At 39.7% G+C, this 21129-nt stretch overlaps 1 protein-coding gene across 1 annotated transcript in view; it reads right to left on the reverse strand.

The window, feature by feature from the left end:
- LOC108703501 (A.superbus venom factor 1) overlaps nucleotides 1-21129 on the reverse strand; it is a 51582-nt gene that overhangs the window by 15512 nt on the left and 14941 nt on the right. The window contains exons 15-31 of the mRNA XM_041588931.1: nucleotides 19834-19995; nucleotides 19361-19490; nucleotides 16672-16746; nucleotides 16302-16502; nucleotides 15737-15848; nucleotides 15044-15129; nucleotides 12508-12647; nucleotides 10774-10986; nucleotides 9133-9199; nucleotides 8949-9035; nucleotides 8645-8848; nucleotides 6023-6098; nucleotides 5071-5224; nucleotides 4798-4899; nucleotides 2704-2854; nucleotides 1320-1483; nucleotides 1067-1225 (exon numbers count right to left, since the gene is read on the reverse strand). Of these exons, the coding sequence (XP_041444865.1) occupies nucleotides 1067-1225; nucleotides 1320-1483; nucleotides 2704-2854; nucleotides 4798-4899; nucleotides 5071-5224; nucleotides 6023-6098; nucleotides 8645-8848; nucleotides 8949-9035; nucleotides 9133-9199; nucleotides 10774-10986; nucleotides 12508-12647; nucleotides 15044-15129; nucleotides 15737-15848; nucleotides 16302-16502; nucleotides 16672-16746; nucleotides 19361-19490; nucleotides 19834-19995 (2283 nt within the window). The remainder of the gene's footprint in view (nucleotides 1-1066; nucleotides 1226-1319; nucleotides 1484-2703; nucleotides 2855-4797; nucleotides 4900-5070; nucleotides 5225-6022; nucleotides 6099-8644; nucleotides 8849-8948; nucleotides 9036-9132; nucleotides 9200-10773; nucleotides 10987-12507; nucleotides 12648-15043; nucleotides 15130-15736; nucleotides 15849-16301; nucleotides 16503-16671; nucleotides 16747-19360; nucleotides 19491-19833; nucleotides 19996-21129) is intronic.

Below are 21129 nucleotides of genomic sequence, written 5' to 3' on the forward strand. Positions count from 1 at the left end.
ACATTGTAATAAGGGCCGTAGAGTAATTGCTGAGTTTTGTATAAGCCTTCATATATTTCTATACTCCTTCTATGCTTCTTAAAGGACAAGTAAACCTTTAAAGTGTAAAATGGATGAGGGTTCTATTCTAAGAACTTTTGTAATTTACATTCATTATTTGTTTTCTTTCAATTCCAAGATATTACGGCAGTGATCCCCAACCAGTAGCTCGTGAGTAACATGTTGCTCTCCAACCCCTTGGATGTTGCTCCCAGTGGCCTCAAAGCAGGTGCATATTTTTTGAATTCCGGGATTAGAGGCAAGTTTTGGTTTTATAAAAACCAGGTTTACTGCCAAACAGAGCCTCAATGTAGGTTGACAATCCACATAGGGGCTACCAAATGGCCAATCACAGCACTTATTTGACACCCCAAGAACATTTTTCATGCTAGCATTGCTCCCCAAATCCTTTTACTTCTGAATGTTGCTCATGGGTTCAAAAGGTTGGGGATCCCTGTATTAAGGGATACATGTGCTGTTAATATGAATGAATTTTGTTACAACAGCGCCACCTGCTGGTCAGTTTCCCACCAGTCTGGCCACCAAGTAGTCAAGGAAGTTGTCAGGAGAAAGAAAGAGGCTGCTCTGATGTTCTTCTGCTTAGGAAAACAATTAGAAACCTTTCTCACATGTTTCCTAAGCAGAAGAACATCAGAGCAGCCTCTTTCTCTCTCCTGACAACTTCCTTGACTACTTGGTGGTCACACTTGTTGGAAACTGACCAGCAGATGGTATTGTTGTAACAATTGTTTTAAAGGTTTACTTAATGCAGTGCTGGGCCAGAACCCCTCTCTAAATTTTTATATTTGATCGGCTTCCTTGCTGAGCCGGCTCGTCACAGTGGGGGACGGGTGGCCGGAGGGGGGCCCTCTGCAGCAGTCCCGGTGGGCCCCGGTCCCCCCCGTCCAACCCTGACTTAATGACCTTAAGAATAATAAGGTTCCTGGATGGCAATGTTTTTTCTTGTATATCAGGATTTTTTTTTATACTGTGAGGGATAGTCCAACTCCAGCTATTCTATACATACCTCGGCAGAACGTGCCAGTAAAGCATTTTCAAGATCGATCCGGACATTTATAGGGTTTTGTTTCTCAGGGAGGTAGAGGGATACGTCCAGCTCCAAGTCATTGACTCCAGGCACATCTATTTGATACTGAGCTAGAGCTTGGAACATTATAATGGTAGCCTGGAACAATGCAAAATACCAGTCAATGAGCAGCAGAGCAATCGCCTCGAACAGGATGCACCTGTAACGCAAATAACTGGAAGTCATGACTTACTTGTGTGGAATCAAAAACCGCTCCATAATATCTCTTCTCATTTAGCCAACGCACTATGGCCCTGGTTGGATCATGCTCCTTCATTTTAAGGAGGGTCAGAAGAGCGTACGATGTGGCCTCCAGGGTGATAAAAAAAGAATCTGGCTCATCCCAATGACTGTTATCTACATAACACAAGAACAAATACATCAATACGTATTGGAATAAAGTCATAGAGACCTTTGAGCAATGAGGCTTGTAGAAGTGCAATTTCAGATGTACCTTTGTTATGTTTATAAACACAGCAGATCTCATGAACAGGCATAAGAACTGAACCCGAACTTTGATTACTCTTAATACTGTCTCTTCATTTCACCCTTGCATAATTCTCCATTGAGCCTTTGATATTTGTCTATATCCTTTTTATGTTCTATCTCTGTCCTTCTATAGTACTATCGTCATATTAGAAGAAGCCAGGGTTGTCCCATGTTACTGTGTGTGTGACCATAAAACTGCATATGTACTGTATTCTCCTTCATTACTGCAAAGTAGTGCCTTAATCACTAGACACTGGAGCAACAAGTAATGGGGCATGTCTACAGTTGAAGAGTATGGCTCTGCAGCAGAAATAAGAAATAACAAAGCAGATAATATCCCTGGGTGCCATGCAGAGGGTGACTTGAAGAAGAAGCCTTAGCCAGGTTCAAGGGATATTGTCATGGGAAAACATTTCTGCAAAATATATGAGTGGGTAGTGCTACTCCAGCAGACTTCTGCACTGAAATTCGTTTTTTGAAAACAGCAAACAGATTTTTTTATATTTAATTTTGAAATCTGACATGGGGATACATATTGTCAGTTTCCCAGGTGCCTGCAGTCATGTGCTCTGATAAACTCCAGTCACTCTTTATTGCTGCACTACAAGTTGGAGTGATATCACCCCTCCCCCCATCAGCAGAACAATGGGAAGGTAAGCAGATAACAGCTCCCTGGTAGATATAAGAACCAAACACAAAAGTAAAATTCCATGTCCCACTGTGACTCCTTTAGTTACATTGTGTAGCCTGCCAGAAAGCAGTTCCATCCTAAAGTGCTGGCTCTTTCTGAAAGCACATGACCAGGCAAAATGACCTGAGATGCACCTACACACCAATATTACAACTAAAACAAAATACACTAGTTGAGTTAGGAATGAAATTTTACAAGGTAGAGTGAATTATTTGCGGTGTAAACCTCTGCAGATCTTTTTTGCCAGTCATTGGATCTTTAGCCAATTTTCACAAGAACATTCCAAATACATAATAACCCTTAATTACGTTTGCTATTTATATTTGACCTGTTATGTTATGTTGACTGTATATACCATGAAATGCGGGGTGGCCTTCAGAGATATATAAGCTGTTACCTGTTGATGCCTTCAGTAGTATCTGTGTGTCCTGGAGCTTCCCGGCCAGTGCAAGTGCATAGGATGTGATTGCAATTGAATAGGGTTTGCGCAGTTTAGAATATTTACTTGTCAGGAAGTTGTTGGCATTGTTAATAGATTCTTTCAGGCTCTAGGGTAAAGAATTGATAAAGTGATGCTATGAATGCAAGTTTGCAGCTATATATATATAACTAAATATGTTTTAAACAAGGTACAATCATTCCAAGCCATTCAAATATTAGATAAGATCCTTATAAATTTATAAGAAGTCAAGATGCGTCACTATGGGCTTTCTTTAATCCAGCACAGCTATGGGACCAGTTATCCTGAGTGCTCAGGACGTGGGGTTTTCTGGATAATGGATTGTTCCGTATACCTTAATTCTACTAGAAAATCATATAAACATTAAATAAACCCAATAGGCTGGTTTTGCTTCCAATAAGGATTAATTATATCTTAGTTGGGATCAAGTACAAGTTAATGTTTTATTATTACAGAGAAAAAGGAAATCATCTTTAAATAATTGTATTATTTGAATAAAATGGAGCATATTACATTTTACAACCATTCCTTAATTCGAACTTTCTGGTTTCCGGATAATGGATCCCTTACCATAATGGATCCAATATAGAAGTCACTGAGGGGTTGTTCTGTGACCATATAAAGACACAAGGCTGCAGGCTGAGTTATACAGGGAACTCTGAGTATCACTCATGTATTATAAGGGATAATGTACCCCCTACTGTAAATGATAAGGATATTAGAAGTCACTGAGGGGTTGTTCTGTGACCATATAAAGGCACCAGGCTGCAGGCTGAGTTATACAGGGAACTCTGAGTATCACTCATGTATTATAAGGGATAATGTACCCCCTACTGTAAATGATAAGGATATTAGAAGTCACTGAGGGGTTGTTCTGTGACCATATAAAGGCACAAGGCTGCAGGCTGAGTTATACAGGGAACTCTGAGTATCACTCATGTATTATAAGGGATAATGTACCCCCTACTGTAAATGATAAGGATATTAGAAGTCACTGAGGGGTTGTTCTGTGACCATATAAAGGCACAAGGCTGCAGGCTGAGTTATACAGGGAACTCTGAGTATCACTCATGTATTATAAGGGATAATGTACCCCCTACTGTAAATGATAAGGATATTAGAAGTCACTGAGGGGTTGTTCTGTGACCATATAAAGGCACAAGGCTGCAGGCTGAGTTATACAGGGAACTCTGAGTATCACTCATGTATTATAAGGGATAATGTACCCCCTACTGTAAATGATAAGGATATTAGAAGTCATTGAGGGGTTCTGTGACCATATAAAGGCACAAGGCTGCAGGCTGAGTTATACAGGGAACTCTGAGTATCACTCATGTATTATAAGGGATAATGTACCCCCTACTGTAAATGATAAGGATATTAGAAGTCACTGAGGGGTTGTTCTGTGACCATATAAAGGCATAAGGCTGCAGGCTGAGTTATACAGGGAACTCTGAGTATCACTCATGTATTATAAGGGATAATGTACCCCCTACTGTAAATGATAAGGATATTAGAAGTCACTGAGGGGTTGTTCTGTGACCATATAAAGGCACAAGGCTGCAGGCTGAGTTATACAGGGAACTCTGAGTATCACTCATGTATTATAAGGGATAATGTACCCCCTACTGTAAATGATAAGGATATTAGAAGTCATTGAGGGGTTCTGTGACCATATAAAGGCACAAGGCTGCAGGCTGAGTTATACAGGGAACTCTGAGTATCACTCATGTATTATAAGGGATAATGTACCCCCTACTGTAAATGATAAGGATATTAGAAGTCACTGAGGGGTTGTTCTGTGACCATATAAAGGCATAAGGCTGCAGGCTGAGTTATACAGGGAACTCTGAGTATCACTCATGTATTATAAGGGATAATGTACCCCCTACTGTAAATGATAAGGATATTAGAAGTCACTGAGGGGTTGTTCTGTGACCATATAAAGGCACAAGGCTGCAGGCTGAGTTATACAGGGAACTCTTGAGTGTATCCCATGGAACATATATAGATTGTGACCCAGTTACTCACGGTGAGTTGTTCAGTACAAGTCTCCCGACTCTCTAGCAAAGCGATGAGCACAAAGGCTGTGAGGGCTTCATTTATTTCTTCTGCTCCAGCCTTATTCCCCCCCTGTGAAACACACAAAAAACTTCCTTCAGCTTGGTAGGTAGGGGACATTATTTATTGCAGAGAGTCAAATTCAAGTTCATCCATCTCACCCTCCACTTTGATCAACTCTGTTCCAAGAGTAGGAGCTTAAATTAAGACCTAGACCTGTATGGATATCCCTAAGGTACATACCACCATCTCCTGATGAAGAACACGTTCCTTCTCTATGAACATTCCATTTTTCATATTTTTCTCCAGCCACTTGATTGTATCACATAGATCATGTTCACTGATATCTGCATATTCCTGGGCCATGGCAAATACTTTAGCAACATAAGCTGTGAGCCTGGAAGGGAAAAGTGAGAGAGGGAAACACTAAAGAGGTCGTTCAAGTTAACTTTTAGTATGTTATAGAATGGCCAAGTCTTATAAACATTTCAGTTGCTCCTTTATTTTTTTTTATTGATCATTTTTGAATTATTTGCCTTCTTGTTCTGACTCTTTCCAGCTTTTAAATAGGGGGTCACTGACCCTGGAAGCCAAAAAAAAAAAGATTGCTCTTTGATGCTGCCATTTTATTGTTATTGTTAGACTTTACGACTTATCATTGTGTTCATACCCCTCCTGTTCATATTCCAGTCTCTCGTTCAAACCACTGCCGTGTTGCTAAGGTCATTTGGACCCTAGCCACCAAAAAATCTGCTAAAATTCCAAACTGGAGAGCTGCTGAACAAAAAGCTAATAGTTCAGAACTATAAATAATGAAACATTAAGGCCATATTAACAGTTTAACATTTTAGAGGGAGAGGTCATGCTCAGCTTCGGTTTAAACCCAAAATTGCAAAGGAAAATGGTACATTTTTTTTTATCTGAAAGTATCACCCTTCATAGACAGAGGTAGGGAATCATTTATGGGTCTACACAGAGTTAGGAGTTGGCAGATGGGATGAAGTCAAGTGATAGAATTTGGTGCAATAAAGACTTTTCAGTGCAACTAAGGGCAATTCATGTTGATGTCCTATGGCAGTTGCTATTGGATCTCCACCTGGCAGCTGTGATTGGACCATTCTTTGTGGAATAACACAAGCAGAATGGCAGACAGTGGCGATTGGTTGCAGTCAGAATGTAGATATAGGAGCCTTACCACGTGCTGGGTGGTCTGTCTGGGAATACTGCAAAGGAGCCACCGGGTTTCCGATAAGCCAGCTCCTTCTGAAAACCTATAAAGACAGATATTCTATAGTAATAGAACCTTATATATCTATGTTTATACTATACCAGGTTCAAGTCTAGACTACAGTTTAGGTACAACACCAGCCCCAATGGGTCATCTAGTTCTGCTGCCACCTGAAGCAGCATAACCCCCTTACCTATCCACACTTATCTCCAGTTATGAGACAGGTCAAGGGGAAGGCAGGGTGGAGATTCCCTGGTACAGTTATGGGACCTGTTTTCCAGAATGCTCAGGACCTGGGGTTTTCCGGATAACGTATCTTTCTGTAATTTGGAACTTCATAACCTAAGTCTACTAGAAAATCATGTAACCATTAAATAAACCCAATAAACTGGTTTGGCCTAATTGATTATATCTTAGCTGGGATCAAGTACAAGTTATTGTTTTATTATTATAGAGAAAAAGGAACATTTTTTTAAAATTTGGATAAAATGGAGGCTATTGGAGATGGCCTTTCTGTAGTTTGGAGCTTTCTGGATAATGGGTCCCATTCCTGTATAAGCAAAATGTCAAATTTCTGGTACAAAAAAAAAAAAAGATTTCAGCTTTTAAAGTTCTTAATGCAGGCTTTTTTGTGTCAGAGTTGTCTTTATTTGATAAGCTCTAATACATGGGGAAGGTGGGCTGCAAGAGTAAGAACTGGAATAATAAGTGGCCGACGGGCTGTGTTTATATGTAGACCAAGAATCAGTCAATCCAGGGCCGGCCAAGCTGGCCAGGCACACTAGGCAACCTGGCCAGCCAAAGGATGATGATTGGATAGCATTGGGATTTGCCCCATGTAGGAAGAAATTGTTAAATGCCAACACTTTGGGGGTTATTTATTAAAGTCAGATTTTTTCTGGTCTGACTTTTAAAGGGAAAAACCACTATTTTTTCTAGATCTAATTTTTCAAGATCTATCAAACTGATGGTATCTGGAAACCCGCTACCCAGAGAGCTCAGAATTACATGAAGTCTCCCGTAGACTCCATTTTATTCAAACAAACCACATTTTAAAATGTGATTTCCTTTTTCTGTGTAATAATAAAACAGTCGCTTGTACTTGATCCCAACTAAAATATAATTAATCCTTATTGGAAGCAAAACCAGCCTATTGGGTCTATTTAATGTTTATATGATTTTCTTGTAGACTTAAGGTATGAAAGATCCGTTATCCAGAAAACCCCAGATCCTGAACATTTTGGATAACAGGTCCCATACCTGAACTCCAACTCAGACCTGGCGAGTTCATGAAGAAGTCAATTGCAGATGTCCCTCTGATATTTTAAAGATATGATGATCTGCGCAGGGTTTTGTTCATGAATTCGAAGATTTCATGGTTTGGTGAGTCAAATCTGAAAAAGTTGCAGTTTTTGGATCCGTAAAAATCGTACAATTCACCATTTTATTGAGTCTTTTCTCGCACAAGAAATTTTTTTGAAAATGTATTGATAAATAGGGGGGAAAGTCTGTGAGGATTTAGTCAGTATCCAAAGAAAATAGTGAGACCGATTTGGATTTTGATAAATAACCCCCTTTGTGTTGGATCCGTGTTGGATCCGTGTTGGACTGGCCCACTGGGATACCAGGAAAACTCCCGGTGGGTCCATGTGTCAGTGGGCCTCTTGCTTCTAACCATTTGGCCTATTTCATGGTCATTCCCTGTTTCTTTAAGGGGCTTAATATTGGAAGAATAGAGTATAGTAAATACATATAAAAGACTAGGAGAATAAAGAGGTTGAGTGATGAGAGCAGGGATAATAGTTTGGAAAGTGGTCCCACGGTCTACGATTTTCTGGTGGGCCCCTGCTATCCCAGTCCGACACTGTGTTGGATTATGTCCCCCAATGTTCTCACAGGCTTTCAGGATATATGAGCTATTATTTAAAGGAGAACTAAATCTCTCCAATAATGAAACTCCCTACCCACTACCCTACATAGTCCCCTCTCCCTGCTTCCCCCCACCCCCGCATGGGTGATTACCCCTGAAATTGCCCCTAATTCATTACTCACGTATAGGTGCAGAGTAAGCGCAGCAGAGCTCACAGGCACCATATTCCGGCTCTTCTGTATTCTTTAGGAACTGAGCGCTGTATTGGCGCATGGGCAATTGGAGCAGTCTTTCGGTTCGTAGAAACTGTGCATGCGCCAAAAGTGACAGAAATTGCTGAAGGGAAGTAAGAGGACCAGAAGAATACAGATGGCGCCCTGATACTCCGCTGCGCTTGCTCTGCACCTCTACGTGAGTAATGAACTTTCAGGGGTGATTAACTATGCGGGCGGGGGGGACTATGTGGGGTAGTGGGTAGGGTTTTTTATTTTTTGGGGGGTTAGTTCTCCTTTAATACTCTGCAATGTAATACTCTGTAGTACTATGTCTAGGTCCAAAATACTCAAGATGATATAACAAGCAGCAAAGAGGGAAAGTAAGTTCATCTCCAAAACCGCAATTCAATTGATAATCATTTCATCACCATTACTTTGCCTGAGAGATACTTGATTTATGACTTTGCACAGTGACTGTTACTCTCGCACTTACTGTCTACTCACCGTCTTTAATGTTTTTGATGGCTGTGTCTCGGTGGTCCAATCCAACTCGATGCCACTGTCCGGTGGCATCAAGATAGCGAGTAGTGATGACGTTAGTAGTCATTCTCATCATGTTCTGCTCTCCACACCCGTGTGGCAATTGAATCAAATGATGCAGATTGTTGCCATCAATGGCATTCTCCACCAGCTGACTGATTGGAGACCCTACGTATAATTAATAAGGGGGATACTTAATATTGAATTAGAAGAATAGATATATAGTGTGTTACGTATTTAGCCCAACGTTTCCCTTCTTTCTATTCACCTTGTAAAATGACTTTAATGTCAATGTCCGACTTGGGAACAATATTCAGTGCAGTCAGTGCTCCAATTTTCACTTCTTGGACCCCATCTAAGGGAATATATTATTGTTATGAATACACTTTGTGTAGTCATGAAATTGCTGGACCCCAAAACACCTCCGCTAAAGAACAGTTGGGAAGACTGACCTTTTCCTACTACCTCTGGTTCTAAAATCACAGAAGTCAATGTTTTTGAAAGAAGCACTCCTTCAGGCTAGAACAGATCAAGAAGAAAATGGCAAATAAAAATGCAAAAACATTCAGCTTCCTAATGTGTCATCGCAGTGAATAAGTGACCTGTGCATTCTGGGATGAGTCTCCATGACATGATGCAATATCCTTTTTCCTTTCGTTATTAAAGGAACAATAACAACAAAAAATTAAAGTGTCTTAAAGGAAAGACAATGCCATGACTGATGAGTTTGCTTCAGAAACACAAATATAGTTTATAAAAACAAGCTGCTGTGTAGCCATGGGGGCGGCCATTCAAGCACAGGATACACAGTAGATAACAGATAAGTACTACTATAGTTTATATAAACAAGCTGCTGTGTAGCCATGGGGGCAGCCATTCAAGCACAGGATACACAGTAGATAACAGATAAGTACTACTATAGTTTATATAAACAAGCTGCTGTGTAGCCATGGGGGCAGCCATTCAAGCACAGGATACACAGTAGATAACAGATAAGTACTACTATAGTTTATAAAAACAAGCTGCTGTGTAGCCATGGGGGCGGCCATTCAAGCACAGGATACACAGTAGTTAACAGATAAGTTCTGAAGATTCCCATTGTATACTACAGAGAATATCTGTTATCTGCTGTGTATCCTGTGTCTTTTCTCATTTTTCAGGTTTGAATGGCTGCCCCCATGGCTACACAGCAACTTGTTTATATAAACTATAGTAGTACTTATCTGTTATCTACTGTGTATCCTGTGCTTGAATGGCTGCCCCCATGGCTACACAGCAGCTTGTTTATATAAACTATAGTAGTACTTATCTGTTATCTACTGTGTATCCTGTGCTTGAATGGCTGCCCCCATGGCTACACAGCAGCTTGCTTATATAAACTATAGTAGTACTTATCTGTTATCTACTGTGTATCCTGTGTTTGAATGGCTGCCCCCATGGCTACACAGCAGCTTGTTTATATAAACTATAGTAGTACTTATCTGTTATCTACTGTGTATCCTGTGCTTGAATGGCTGCCCCCATGGCTACACAGCAGCTTGTTTATATAAACTATAGTAGTACTTATCTGTTATCTACTGTGTATCCTGTGCTTGCATGGCTGCCCCCATGACTACACAGCAGCTTGTTTATATAAACTATAGTAGTACTTATCTGTTATCTACTGTGTATCCTGTGCTTGAATGGCTGCCCCCGTGGCTAAACAGCAGCTTGTTTATATAAACTATAGTAGTATTTATCTGTTATCTACTGTGTATCCTGTGCTTGAATGGCTGCCCCCATGGCTACACAGCAGCTTGTTTATATAAACTATAGTAGTACTTATCTGTTATCTACTGTGTATCCTGTGCTTGAATGGCTGCCCCCATGGCTACACAGCAGCTTGTTTATATAAACTATAGTAGTACTTATCTGTTATCTACTGTGTATCCTGTGCTTGAATGGCTGCCCCCATGACTACACAGCAGCTTGTTTATATAAACTATAGTAGTACTTATCTGTTATCTACTGTCCTGAACATCATAGCACCAGATTATCAACTCCGTTCTCCCTCCAATACCACCTAGAATTTACTATCCATGGAGCTTACTCACCACAACTTTAAGCGTTTTACGGACACCATCTGAAAAGAAATGCCTATAGACTGCTGCCTTTACTTCTACATCATGATGTCCAATGGTGAGTGGCACAATGACAAAGGGAACAGCAGTAGAGGATTCAGCACCAACCCAAACCTCCTGCTGGAACTTCTTCTTGGCTTTGGACAGACTGCAGAACTCTGGATTGTAGCTGAACTCCACCCGCACCTTTCAGAAGAAACAACTTTAAGTTGGTCTTGACAAACATTTGTTGGGATAGATAGAAAGAGAGAGAGAGCGAGAGAGAGAGAGAGAGAGAGAGAGAGAGAGAGAGAGAGAGAGAGAGAGAGAGAGAGATAGATAGATAGATAGATAGATAGATAGATAGATAGATAGATAGATAGATATACAAACTGATAGATAAAGGTGAAAGGAGAGCGATACCCCAGAATGAAAAGTAAACCTATCATAATATCATATTAAGTAGCTTAATCTTACTGAACTGGAATATATATATAAATATTGCCCTTTCACACCTTTTACCTTGACCCTCCATGATGTGATGTTCTGTGTGCTGCCTCAGAGATCACCTAAGAGGAAATAATGCAGATCTAACTGCTCACTCAGAGATCACCTGACAGGAAATGAACGCAGCTCTAACTGCTCACTCAGAGATCACATGACAGGAAATAACGCAGTTCTAACGGCTCACTCAGAGATATCTGACAGGAAATAACTCCGCGTTAACTGCTCACTCAGAGATCACATGACAGGAAATAACGCAGTTTTAACGGCTCACTCACAGATCACATGACAGAAAATGAATGCAGCTCTTACTGCAGTGCTCACTCAGAAATCACATGACAGAAAATGAACGCAGCTCTAACTGCTCACTCAGAGATCACATGACAGGAAATAATGCAGATCTAACTGCTCACTCAGAGATCACCTGACAGGAAATAATGCAGATCTAACAGCTCACTCAGAGATCACCTGACAGGAAATAACGCAGTTCTAATGGCTCACTCAGAGATCACATGACAGGAAATTAATGCAGCTCTAACTGCTCACTCAGAGATCACATGACAGGAAATAATGCAGATCTAACTGCTCACTCAGAGATATCTGACAGGAAATAACACCGTTCTAACTGCTCACTCAGAGATCACCTGACAGGAAATAACGCAGCTCTAACTGCTCACTCAGAGATACCTGACAGGAAATAACGCAGTTATAATGGCTCACTCAGAGATACCTGACAGGAAATAATGCAGCTATAACTGCTCACTCAGAGATACCTGACAGGAAATAACGCAGTTCTAATGGCTCACTCAGAGATCACATTACAGGAAATTAATGCAACTCTAACTGCTCACTCAGAGATCACATGACAGGAAATAATGCAGATCTAACTGCTCACTCAGAGATATCTGACAGGAAATAACACCGTTCTAACTGCTCACTCAGAGATCACCTGACAGGAAATAATGCAGATCTAACTGCTCACTCAGAGATACCTGACAGGAAATAATGCAGCTATAACTGCTCACTCAGACATCACATGACAGAAAATGAATGCAGCTGTAACTGCTCATTTAGCGATCACTTGACAGGAAATAACGCAGTTCTAACAGCTCACTCATAGATGGCTCTTTTAGAATCAACAGGGTTTTACATAAATGTTATTTTATGCAGTATATTTTAATAGTGGCCGACGTATAGTTTTCCTAAATTATTTTTCCAATGTACCTTCACCCTGTTGCTGTTATAGTTGTAGATAACGGCTCGAATCTCCACCTGCTCGTTCCTCACAACAGAATAAGGCAGTTTTAGATCGATAAAGAATTCCTTCATTGCCTTAATCTCGTGGGGAGGAGCCACACACAGACCTGTGTATAGAATAGAAGACAACACACCAATGTCAGAACATATTTTTATATATTTATAACATGAAACGCACCTTAGATCACTAAAAGGCTAAAAGAAATCTACATTGACAAAAAGAAGAAAGAAAACCTTTTTTTCAAAGAAGGGTTCCTCAAAATTCCAAAATATTTGAAAAAAATAAAAATAAAAAATGTTTCATGTAAATTTTCATGACATTTTCTTTTACATTTTATAAATGTAATTTGATATATGTATAACATTTGGTATTATTGTGAAGTTTGGATATGCTCTTATGTCATTATGAATCATTGATCTGGAACAGTGATTAATGTTTACACGATAAGTAAATGATTTCACATGTTATCATATAATGTACCAGAGCTTATTATAAAAACGGAAAACCAATAAAAAAAAATTATTGAGAAAAAGTGAGACCAAACATTCATCTAATAATTATATAGTTCCATAGTTAAATTGAGTTGAAGAAAGACCAAAGTCCATGAAGTTCAACCCCTCCAAATGAAACCGAGCATCCATACACACACCCCTCCATATATATATATACAAGGTCCCCTGCTATTTGTCTATAATGTCCTCTAATGTACTTGTAAAGTCTAATCATGTCCCCTCACAAGCACCTTTTTTCCCAGAGAAAACAACCCCAACCTTGTCAGTCTCCCCTCATAATTTAACTCTTCCCTCCCTCTAACCAGTTTAGTTGCACTTAGTCTCTGCACTCTCTCCAGCTCATTTATATCCCTCTTAAGGACTGGAGTCCAAAACTGCCCCCATACTCCAGATGAGGCCTCACCAGGGACCTATAAAGAGACAGAATTATGTTTTCATCCCTTGAGTTAATGCCATTTTTTATGCAAGACAGTAATGAAAAGGAAAGTTCCTGATGTACTTCAGCATTTCTTTCTATTTTTTCTATTTACAGTAGAAATGCACTTTATATTAGAGATGTGTGGGCGGGTTCGGGCCGACCCCTGAACAAAATGCGCTGGTGCAGGTCGAGCTCTTCTTCTGCTCTCCCCGCCCACGACCTAGTACTGCCGGCTTCCGGCACCGGAATTTAAAGACTTCCGCCTGATACGGGTAGGGAGCGGGCGGGTTAGGGTTGGGTGCGGGTTGAGAAATTCTCGACCCACTCATCACTACTTTATATATATATATATATATATATATATCCCATGTTTAATGCTTAGATAATAAACTAAATGGAGGCTGGCAAACACATATTGCATTTACCATTATTTCCCATATTATTTATATACATGGCTGCTAGTGAATTGCATAAATAAATTGCAATTGCATAATAAAGTCACCTACTATAGTGTAAGTGAGTGATGTCCAACTCTTTCCATATATAGCAGCCATCTTCACATGTTCTGGGCTAGACTTTAATAAACTGATGATGATGTCACCCAAGGAGGTCAGTTGAGCTCTAAAGCAGTCTGGGGACTATAAAGTTCTTGTGGAGGTCTAACGCCAACCTGACTGCTTCCAGGTGGATCCTACATTTCTATGTTTTAGTAACATTACACATATTTTCAGGCACCGTTTGTCGATAGTAACTGTAATTACTATCATTAGTTATAATTTTTTAATTAATATTTTTTATTATGAGTTGATAAGAAGGGGGTAAAGGTGCCTACCAGTTTATAGTCACTGGAAGCCCCTAAATATACATACCCCTCCAAAAAGAACAAAGCAATGTGTCAATTTTTATTTTGGAATTATATTGTACTATTATTATTGTTGTTATTATGATGTCATCGTTTTAGTATCTCAATATTTCAAGTGCCCAAGTGCTTAAGTCTGAGATGTCTAAAGGCTCAAAACCTAATCTCAAAGTAAGAACTGCTGGAAAAGCCTGAAGCATCAGACCTATACTCAATACATGGAAGAAGGTTTCTATCTCCCCACAATTTCTAGCCTAATGGCAAAGTGATGTCAAGGTATACTTTAGCTAGGTGTTCTGGGCACTGTGTCTGTGGTGGCTTCCTAAATTTGCCAATTTGTTCTGTATGTCAGTGGTATAGGCTTTGGTCTAGTGTTAAGGTCTAGATCCCAGTCCTCCATGTAAAGGTGTGTAACTGAGCTGATGTTATAGTGTAGATAGTGCTCTATATGTGATCAATACTAATTGACGACTAGTTGATATAAAATCTCTGAGGTGTATGTAACAGTAATTACGCAAGTTCAGGATGTTGTATTTTCTAACTCTAAAAAATAGAATTTGGCCTTCCCCCACAAGACACAGGTATGTTGCTGGAAGTTGTTATGGAGGAATAGGATCTTCCCTACCTGCTTTGTCCTCCACTTATGAAAAGTCACATTCAGGACATATTATCATGTTGTTTTCTTAAAATATGCTTTATGGGATTTTTAATACCTTTGTTTTCAGACAAACTAACAGTCAGAATCTCCCAGGTTGTGATAGAGTCTTTCAGGCTCAACTTTATGATCTTGGTCGAAATGCTGTGGAGATAAACAGAGTTATATCTATTTAAGGGCAATACACATACATGTTCATTGTGAGTCTGTATGTTTTGAAAAAATGTTTTGTTTAGGGATAAGGTGGTCAGAAAAAAAGCAGGATATAGTTATTGCACCACACAGTTTATGGCAACTTCTACTGACCAACTGGAACCAAGAATCCAAAACTTCCAGCTCTAATTTTTTTTTATTTTAAAGCTAAATAACTGCATTCGGGAGAAATTGTGTATTTGGAATAATACTTTGTTTTCTCAAGACAAGCTTTGATTAGATTAGCTTTTTTGTAGTACTCATAACCACATGCCTACTGAACCCAAATACTTGAGCTCAGCCACCTAGGGACCACCAAAGAACAGGACATCTATGGCTCAATTTCACAAAAGTTTGGTGCAGAAAGTGCTAAAAATTATCAGTGTTAAAGTACTAAGCTTTTGATGGAAAAAAGAGAGGGCTGGTGGAAATGGTTGTGGCCAACTGAAGATCCTTTAGATCTCTTGCAGGCCAGTCCAACCCTGATGTAAGATCTTTTTTTTAACACCACAAGTCTCATAGCCTGGTGGCTTGGGAGAATAGTGGTAACATCACTAACTTCTGTTTATCTGGTTCTTCTCTCATTTGGAAAACATCCCATCGCCAGCTCTCTGGAAATTCCGACCTGACGTCAATTTCAGATTCAAGAATGTAATCAGACTCCTCTTCACCTGCGACACGAAATGCAAAAGTCAAGGATCATTTCGCTTAGGTGGCACTTGGAAAAGGGATTGAAAATGATCATGTTTCATTGTAATGGTGCTTTCTTTCTAAATGTTACCAAGATTGTTGGTCATCCATGATGGCACATCATTTTGATTTAGAGTTTAAATTATTTCTATGTGTCACACACAGGTCTTTATGGATGAATCCACATTATCAAACTAATATCTGTCACCTTGGAACAGATCTCACATATGACAATCACAATGGGATATCTTTGGCTCCTTCTCTATTCTGAATTTCTGCCTGAAACCTGGTTTATTGATCTCTTCATTCCTTTTTATGCATGAGAAGGTGGCACTATTTTATAGCAGTTTTATGTTTTCCTTATTTTTGCCTTAAAATGTTCTCCAAAGGTTCTTCTTTTTCATGGGACTGACCAACTTCCCATGGTTCCTTACTTCTTGCCAGAGTATCCTCATCTTTACTTTTCCTCTCCTCTTCTTTCTTCTTCTCGTAGTATTTGCAGCAGTCCAGGAAAGCATCCACACATTCCATGCCATCCAAGATGTAGCGGGCACGTCGGTCACAGGTGTGGCCCATCAGGTTCTCCTGCATTCCATCCAGGCAGCACTTCTTTGCCTTTTCCTTGTAGTTTGAGGCTAAAGGACAGAAAGTTATTTAGATGTTTTCCATAATGTGGTGTGTTTTCCGTCACTGATCCAATGATACCATTCATGGGTAAGGGTGTTAGGCATGGAACAAATAGTTTATATGAAATGTTCTTCACGTGAGGTGTTTGAAGCAGACTCATGTCCCACCATATCTTACCTTTGCCGGTTTTAATCTCAATGAGCGCAGCAGTTGAACGACGTTTGCGCTGCCCGGGAATTTTACAATGAGGCTCTGTGGGTAAAGAAATAATTTAGAAAATAGATATGACAATATAAAAATGCCAGGTCTTCTGAATGTTTTGTACCAATATGCATATTATTGTCAAACCCATGTGGCATGTAAGAAAACCCCCAAAAAAGCCATTATTGTAAAAAGACCCTAAAATACACTAACCCTATAAAACTATATATTTTTTGGAAATCTTTCTACCACAAACTACTAAAAGCAGAACAACCTTCCTTCCTGTGCCACCTGTCTCAGAAAGGGTCTTTTTTGTATATCTGCTTAAAAAATATAGTCTAATGCAGAGGGATTGACTGGCACCATCTCAAACCACTTTGGGTCCTTTTCTGTGCAATCGTCGACACAGATCATGTGCAATTCAAGCCAGATCCAATCAGCACAGAAGAGGACCCAAAGCAGCAGGAGATGTTGGAGGTGACATGGGAGTTGGATTTCATTCTCCTTTAATAAAAAGTGATTTTCAACAAAAAGTGGCAGTTTGCAGGATTATATCTCCCACATGTTTGTGGATACAATGTAAATAATCATATCCTAAGAAAACTATGGGTCTTCTGATTTGTTTAATGCCACAAATGTATATGATTGCCATATTAGGCTACAGGCTGAGTTATACAGAGAATCACTCATGTATTATAAGGGATAGTGTACCCCCTACTGTAAATGATAAGGATATTAGAAGTCACTGAGGGGTTGTTCTGTGACCATATAAAGGCACAAGGCTGCAGGCTGAGTTATACAGGGAACTCTGAGTATCACTCATGTATTATAAGGGATAATGTACCCCCTACTGTAAATGATAAGGATATTAGAAGTCACTGAGGGGTTGTTCTGTGACCATATAAAGGCACAAGGCTGCAGGCTGAGTTATACAGGGAACTCTGAGTATCACTCATGTATTATAAGGGATAATGTACCCCCTACTGTAAATGATAAGGATATTAGAAGTCACTGAGGGGTTGTTCTGTGACCATATAAAGGCACAAGGCTGCAGGCTGAGTTATACAGGGAACTCTGAGTATCACTCATGTATTATAAGGGATAATGTACCCCCTACTGTAAATGATAAGGATATTATAAGTCACTGAGGGGTTCTGTGACCATATAAAGACACAAGGCTGCAGGCTGAGTTATATAGGGAACTCTGAGTATCACTCATGTATTATTAGGGAAAATATACCCCCTGCTGTAAATAATAAGGATATTAGAAGTCACTGAGGGGTTGTTCTGTGACCATATAAAGGCACAAGGCTGCAGGCTGACTTATACAGGGAACTCTGATATAATAGTTTAATGCCACAAATGTATATGATTGCCATATTAGGCTACAGGCTGAGTTATACAGAGAATCACTCATGTATTATAAGGGATAGTGTACCCCAACTCAAAATGATAAGGATATTAGGAGTCACTGAGGGGGTTCTGTGACCATATAAAGGCACAAGGCTGCAGGCTGAGTTATACAGGGAACTCTGAGTATCACTCATGTATTATAAGGGATAATGTACCCCCTACTGTAAATGATAAGGATATTAGAAGTCACTGAGGGGTTGTTCTGTGACCATATAAAGACACAAGGCTGCAGGCTGACTTATACAGGGAACTCTGAGTATCACTCATGTGTTATAAGGGATAATGTACCCCCTAATGTAAATGATAAGGATATTAGAAGTCACTGAGGGGTTGTTCTGTGGCCATATAAAGGCACAAGGCTGCAGGCTGAGTTATTCAGGGAACTCTGAGTATCACTCATGTATTATAAGGGATAATGTACCCCCTACTGTAAATGATAAGGATATTAGAAGTCACTGAGAGGAGGTTCTGTGACCATATAAAGGCACAAGGCTGCAGGCTGAGTTATACAGGGAACTCTGAGTATCACTCATGTATTATAAGGGACAATGTAGCCCCTACTGTAAATGATAAGGATATTAGAAGTCACTGAGAGGTTGTTCTGTGACCATATAAAGGCACAAGGCTGCAGGCTGAGTTATACAAGGAACTCTGAGTATCACTCATGTATTATAAGGGATAATGTACCCCCTACTGTAAATGATAAGGATATTAGAAGTCACTGAGAGGTTGTAATGTGGCCATATAAAGGCACAAGGCTGCAGGCTGAGTTATACAGGGAACTCTGAGTATCACTCATGTATTATAAGGGATAATGTACCCCCTACTGTAAATGATAAGGATATTAGAAGTCACTGAGGGGTTGTTCTGTGACCATATAAAGGCACAAGGCTGCAGGCTGAGTTATACAGGGAACTCTGAGTATCACTCATGTATTGTAAGTGATAATGTACCCCCTACTGTAAATGATAAGGATATTAGAAGTCACTGAGAGGTTGTAATGTGGCCATATAAAGGCACAAGGCTGCAGGCTGAGTTATACAGGGAACTCTGAGTATCACTCATGTATTATAAGGGATAATGTACCCCCTACTGTAAATGATAAGGATATTAGAAGTCACTGAGGGGTTGTTCTGTGACCATATAAAGGCACAAGGCTGCAGGCTGAGTTATACAGGGAACGCTAAGGGATAATGTCTCCCATACTGTCAATAAGGATGTTAGACGTGTAACAGAGCCCTTTGATACTCACCTATCCTTTGATTGGACGTAATACCAAAAGAGGTGTGTAGAGAAAGACCAGCATCATAAAAGACCCCAGGGCTGTCAGCACCGCTTCCGGGGGTACATCCAATGTCTGACTTTTCCACTGAATCCCATATCTGAATAAAGGATTAAATAAATAGAGCAGGAATTCAAAGGGGTAAATTTCAGAAGGCCAAAATTCTGGGACTTTTGCATTTCTTTATGTTTAAATATAAAGATATATATATATTTTTTTTCTGTAGAACATACATAAACGATGCCTTTTGCTATTATTATTTCTAGACAAAATGGCATAATATGCCATCATATATATATATATGGATAGAGTGCTGTACAAATTGTACTTACAAACACACTAACATCACCATGTGCACCTTGGAAATGTGTTGCGGCCTTCCATTGACCTTGGTGGGAACCAAGGATTCTGGATTTACTATATGGCCATGAATGATTCCTCACCTTACTCTGAGTGAGTTTAAACTTCTTGTTCAGCACGAAGACACCTTTGTCCACCACCACGAGCCCCACGTTGGCTTTGTGGTCGGCTCTGAGTTTCAGCTGCACAGTTGCAGGCAGTTTTTGGATTGCGTTGTCTTTATCCCTTAATCCTGTTACCTCCAACTGTGCAAGAACCATCATCAACATGTCAGTGAAAAATACATTGATCAGGCTCTATCATTCTTATCCACATCTACTATACCATGCTACAGCATTAGATGAGTGCATGAATGCAAATGTGATCCTATAGTATAATTTTCAGATGTTCTTGTGCAATTGTGGTATTGTTTTGTCATCAATACACCAACATTTAATAGAATTGTCTCTCCTATGGAGACTTCTATCTAAGGCTGCTAACCAAGACACCAACAGACCACATCTGAGTTACTAGGTCATGGTCATGCTATCTGTATAAGGTCTATGGGAGGTGATAAGGAAAATGTTGACCAAGACATTGGCTGTTTAAAGGGGTTGTTCACCTTTGTGTTGACTTTTAGTATGATGTAGACTTGTAGAGGGTGATGTTCCGAGATAATTTGCAATCGATTTTCATTTTTTATTATTTGTGGTTTTTGAGTTATTATGCTCTTTATTCAGCAGTGGCAATTTCAGCCATCTGGTTGCTAGGGTCTAAATTACTCTAACAACGATTCATTAATTTGAATAAATGAATGTAATGTGAATAGGAGATGGTCTGAATAGAAAGACGAGTAATAAAAGGTAGAAATAACAATACATTTGTAGCCTTACAGAGTAGTTGTTTTTAAATGGGGTCAGTGACCCCCATTTGAAAGCTGGAAAGATCAAGAAGAAGAAGGAAAATAATTCAAAAACTATAAAAAATAAACAATGAAGACCAATTTAAATATTGCTTATTCTTTAACATGCTAACAGGTAACTTCAAGGTAAAACACCAGTTTAAATGAATCAGTTAATAGTGCTGATCGAGCAGAATTCTGCACTGAAATCCATTTCTCAAAAGAGCAAACAGATTTTTTAAATTCAATTTTGAAATCTGACATGGGGCTAGACATATTGTCAATTTCCCAGCTGCCCCAAGTCATGTGACTTGTGCTCTGATAAACTTCAATCACTCTTTACTGCTGTACTACAAGTTGGAGTGATATCACCCCCTCCCTTCCCCCCAGCAGCCAAACAACAGAACAATGGGAAGGTAACCAGATAGCAGCTCCCTAACACAAGATAACAGCTGCCTGGTAGATCTAAGAACAACACTCAATAGTAAAAACCCATGTC

This window comes from Xenopus laevis, chromosome 3S (genome assembly GCF_017654675.1).
Source record: "Xenopus laevis strain J_2021 chromosome 3S, Xenopus_laevis_v10.1, whole genome shotgun sequence".
Taxonomy (NCBI): domain Eukaryota; kingdom Metazoa; phylum Chordata; class Amphibia; order Anura; family Pipidae; genus Xenopus; species Xenopus laevis.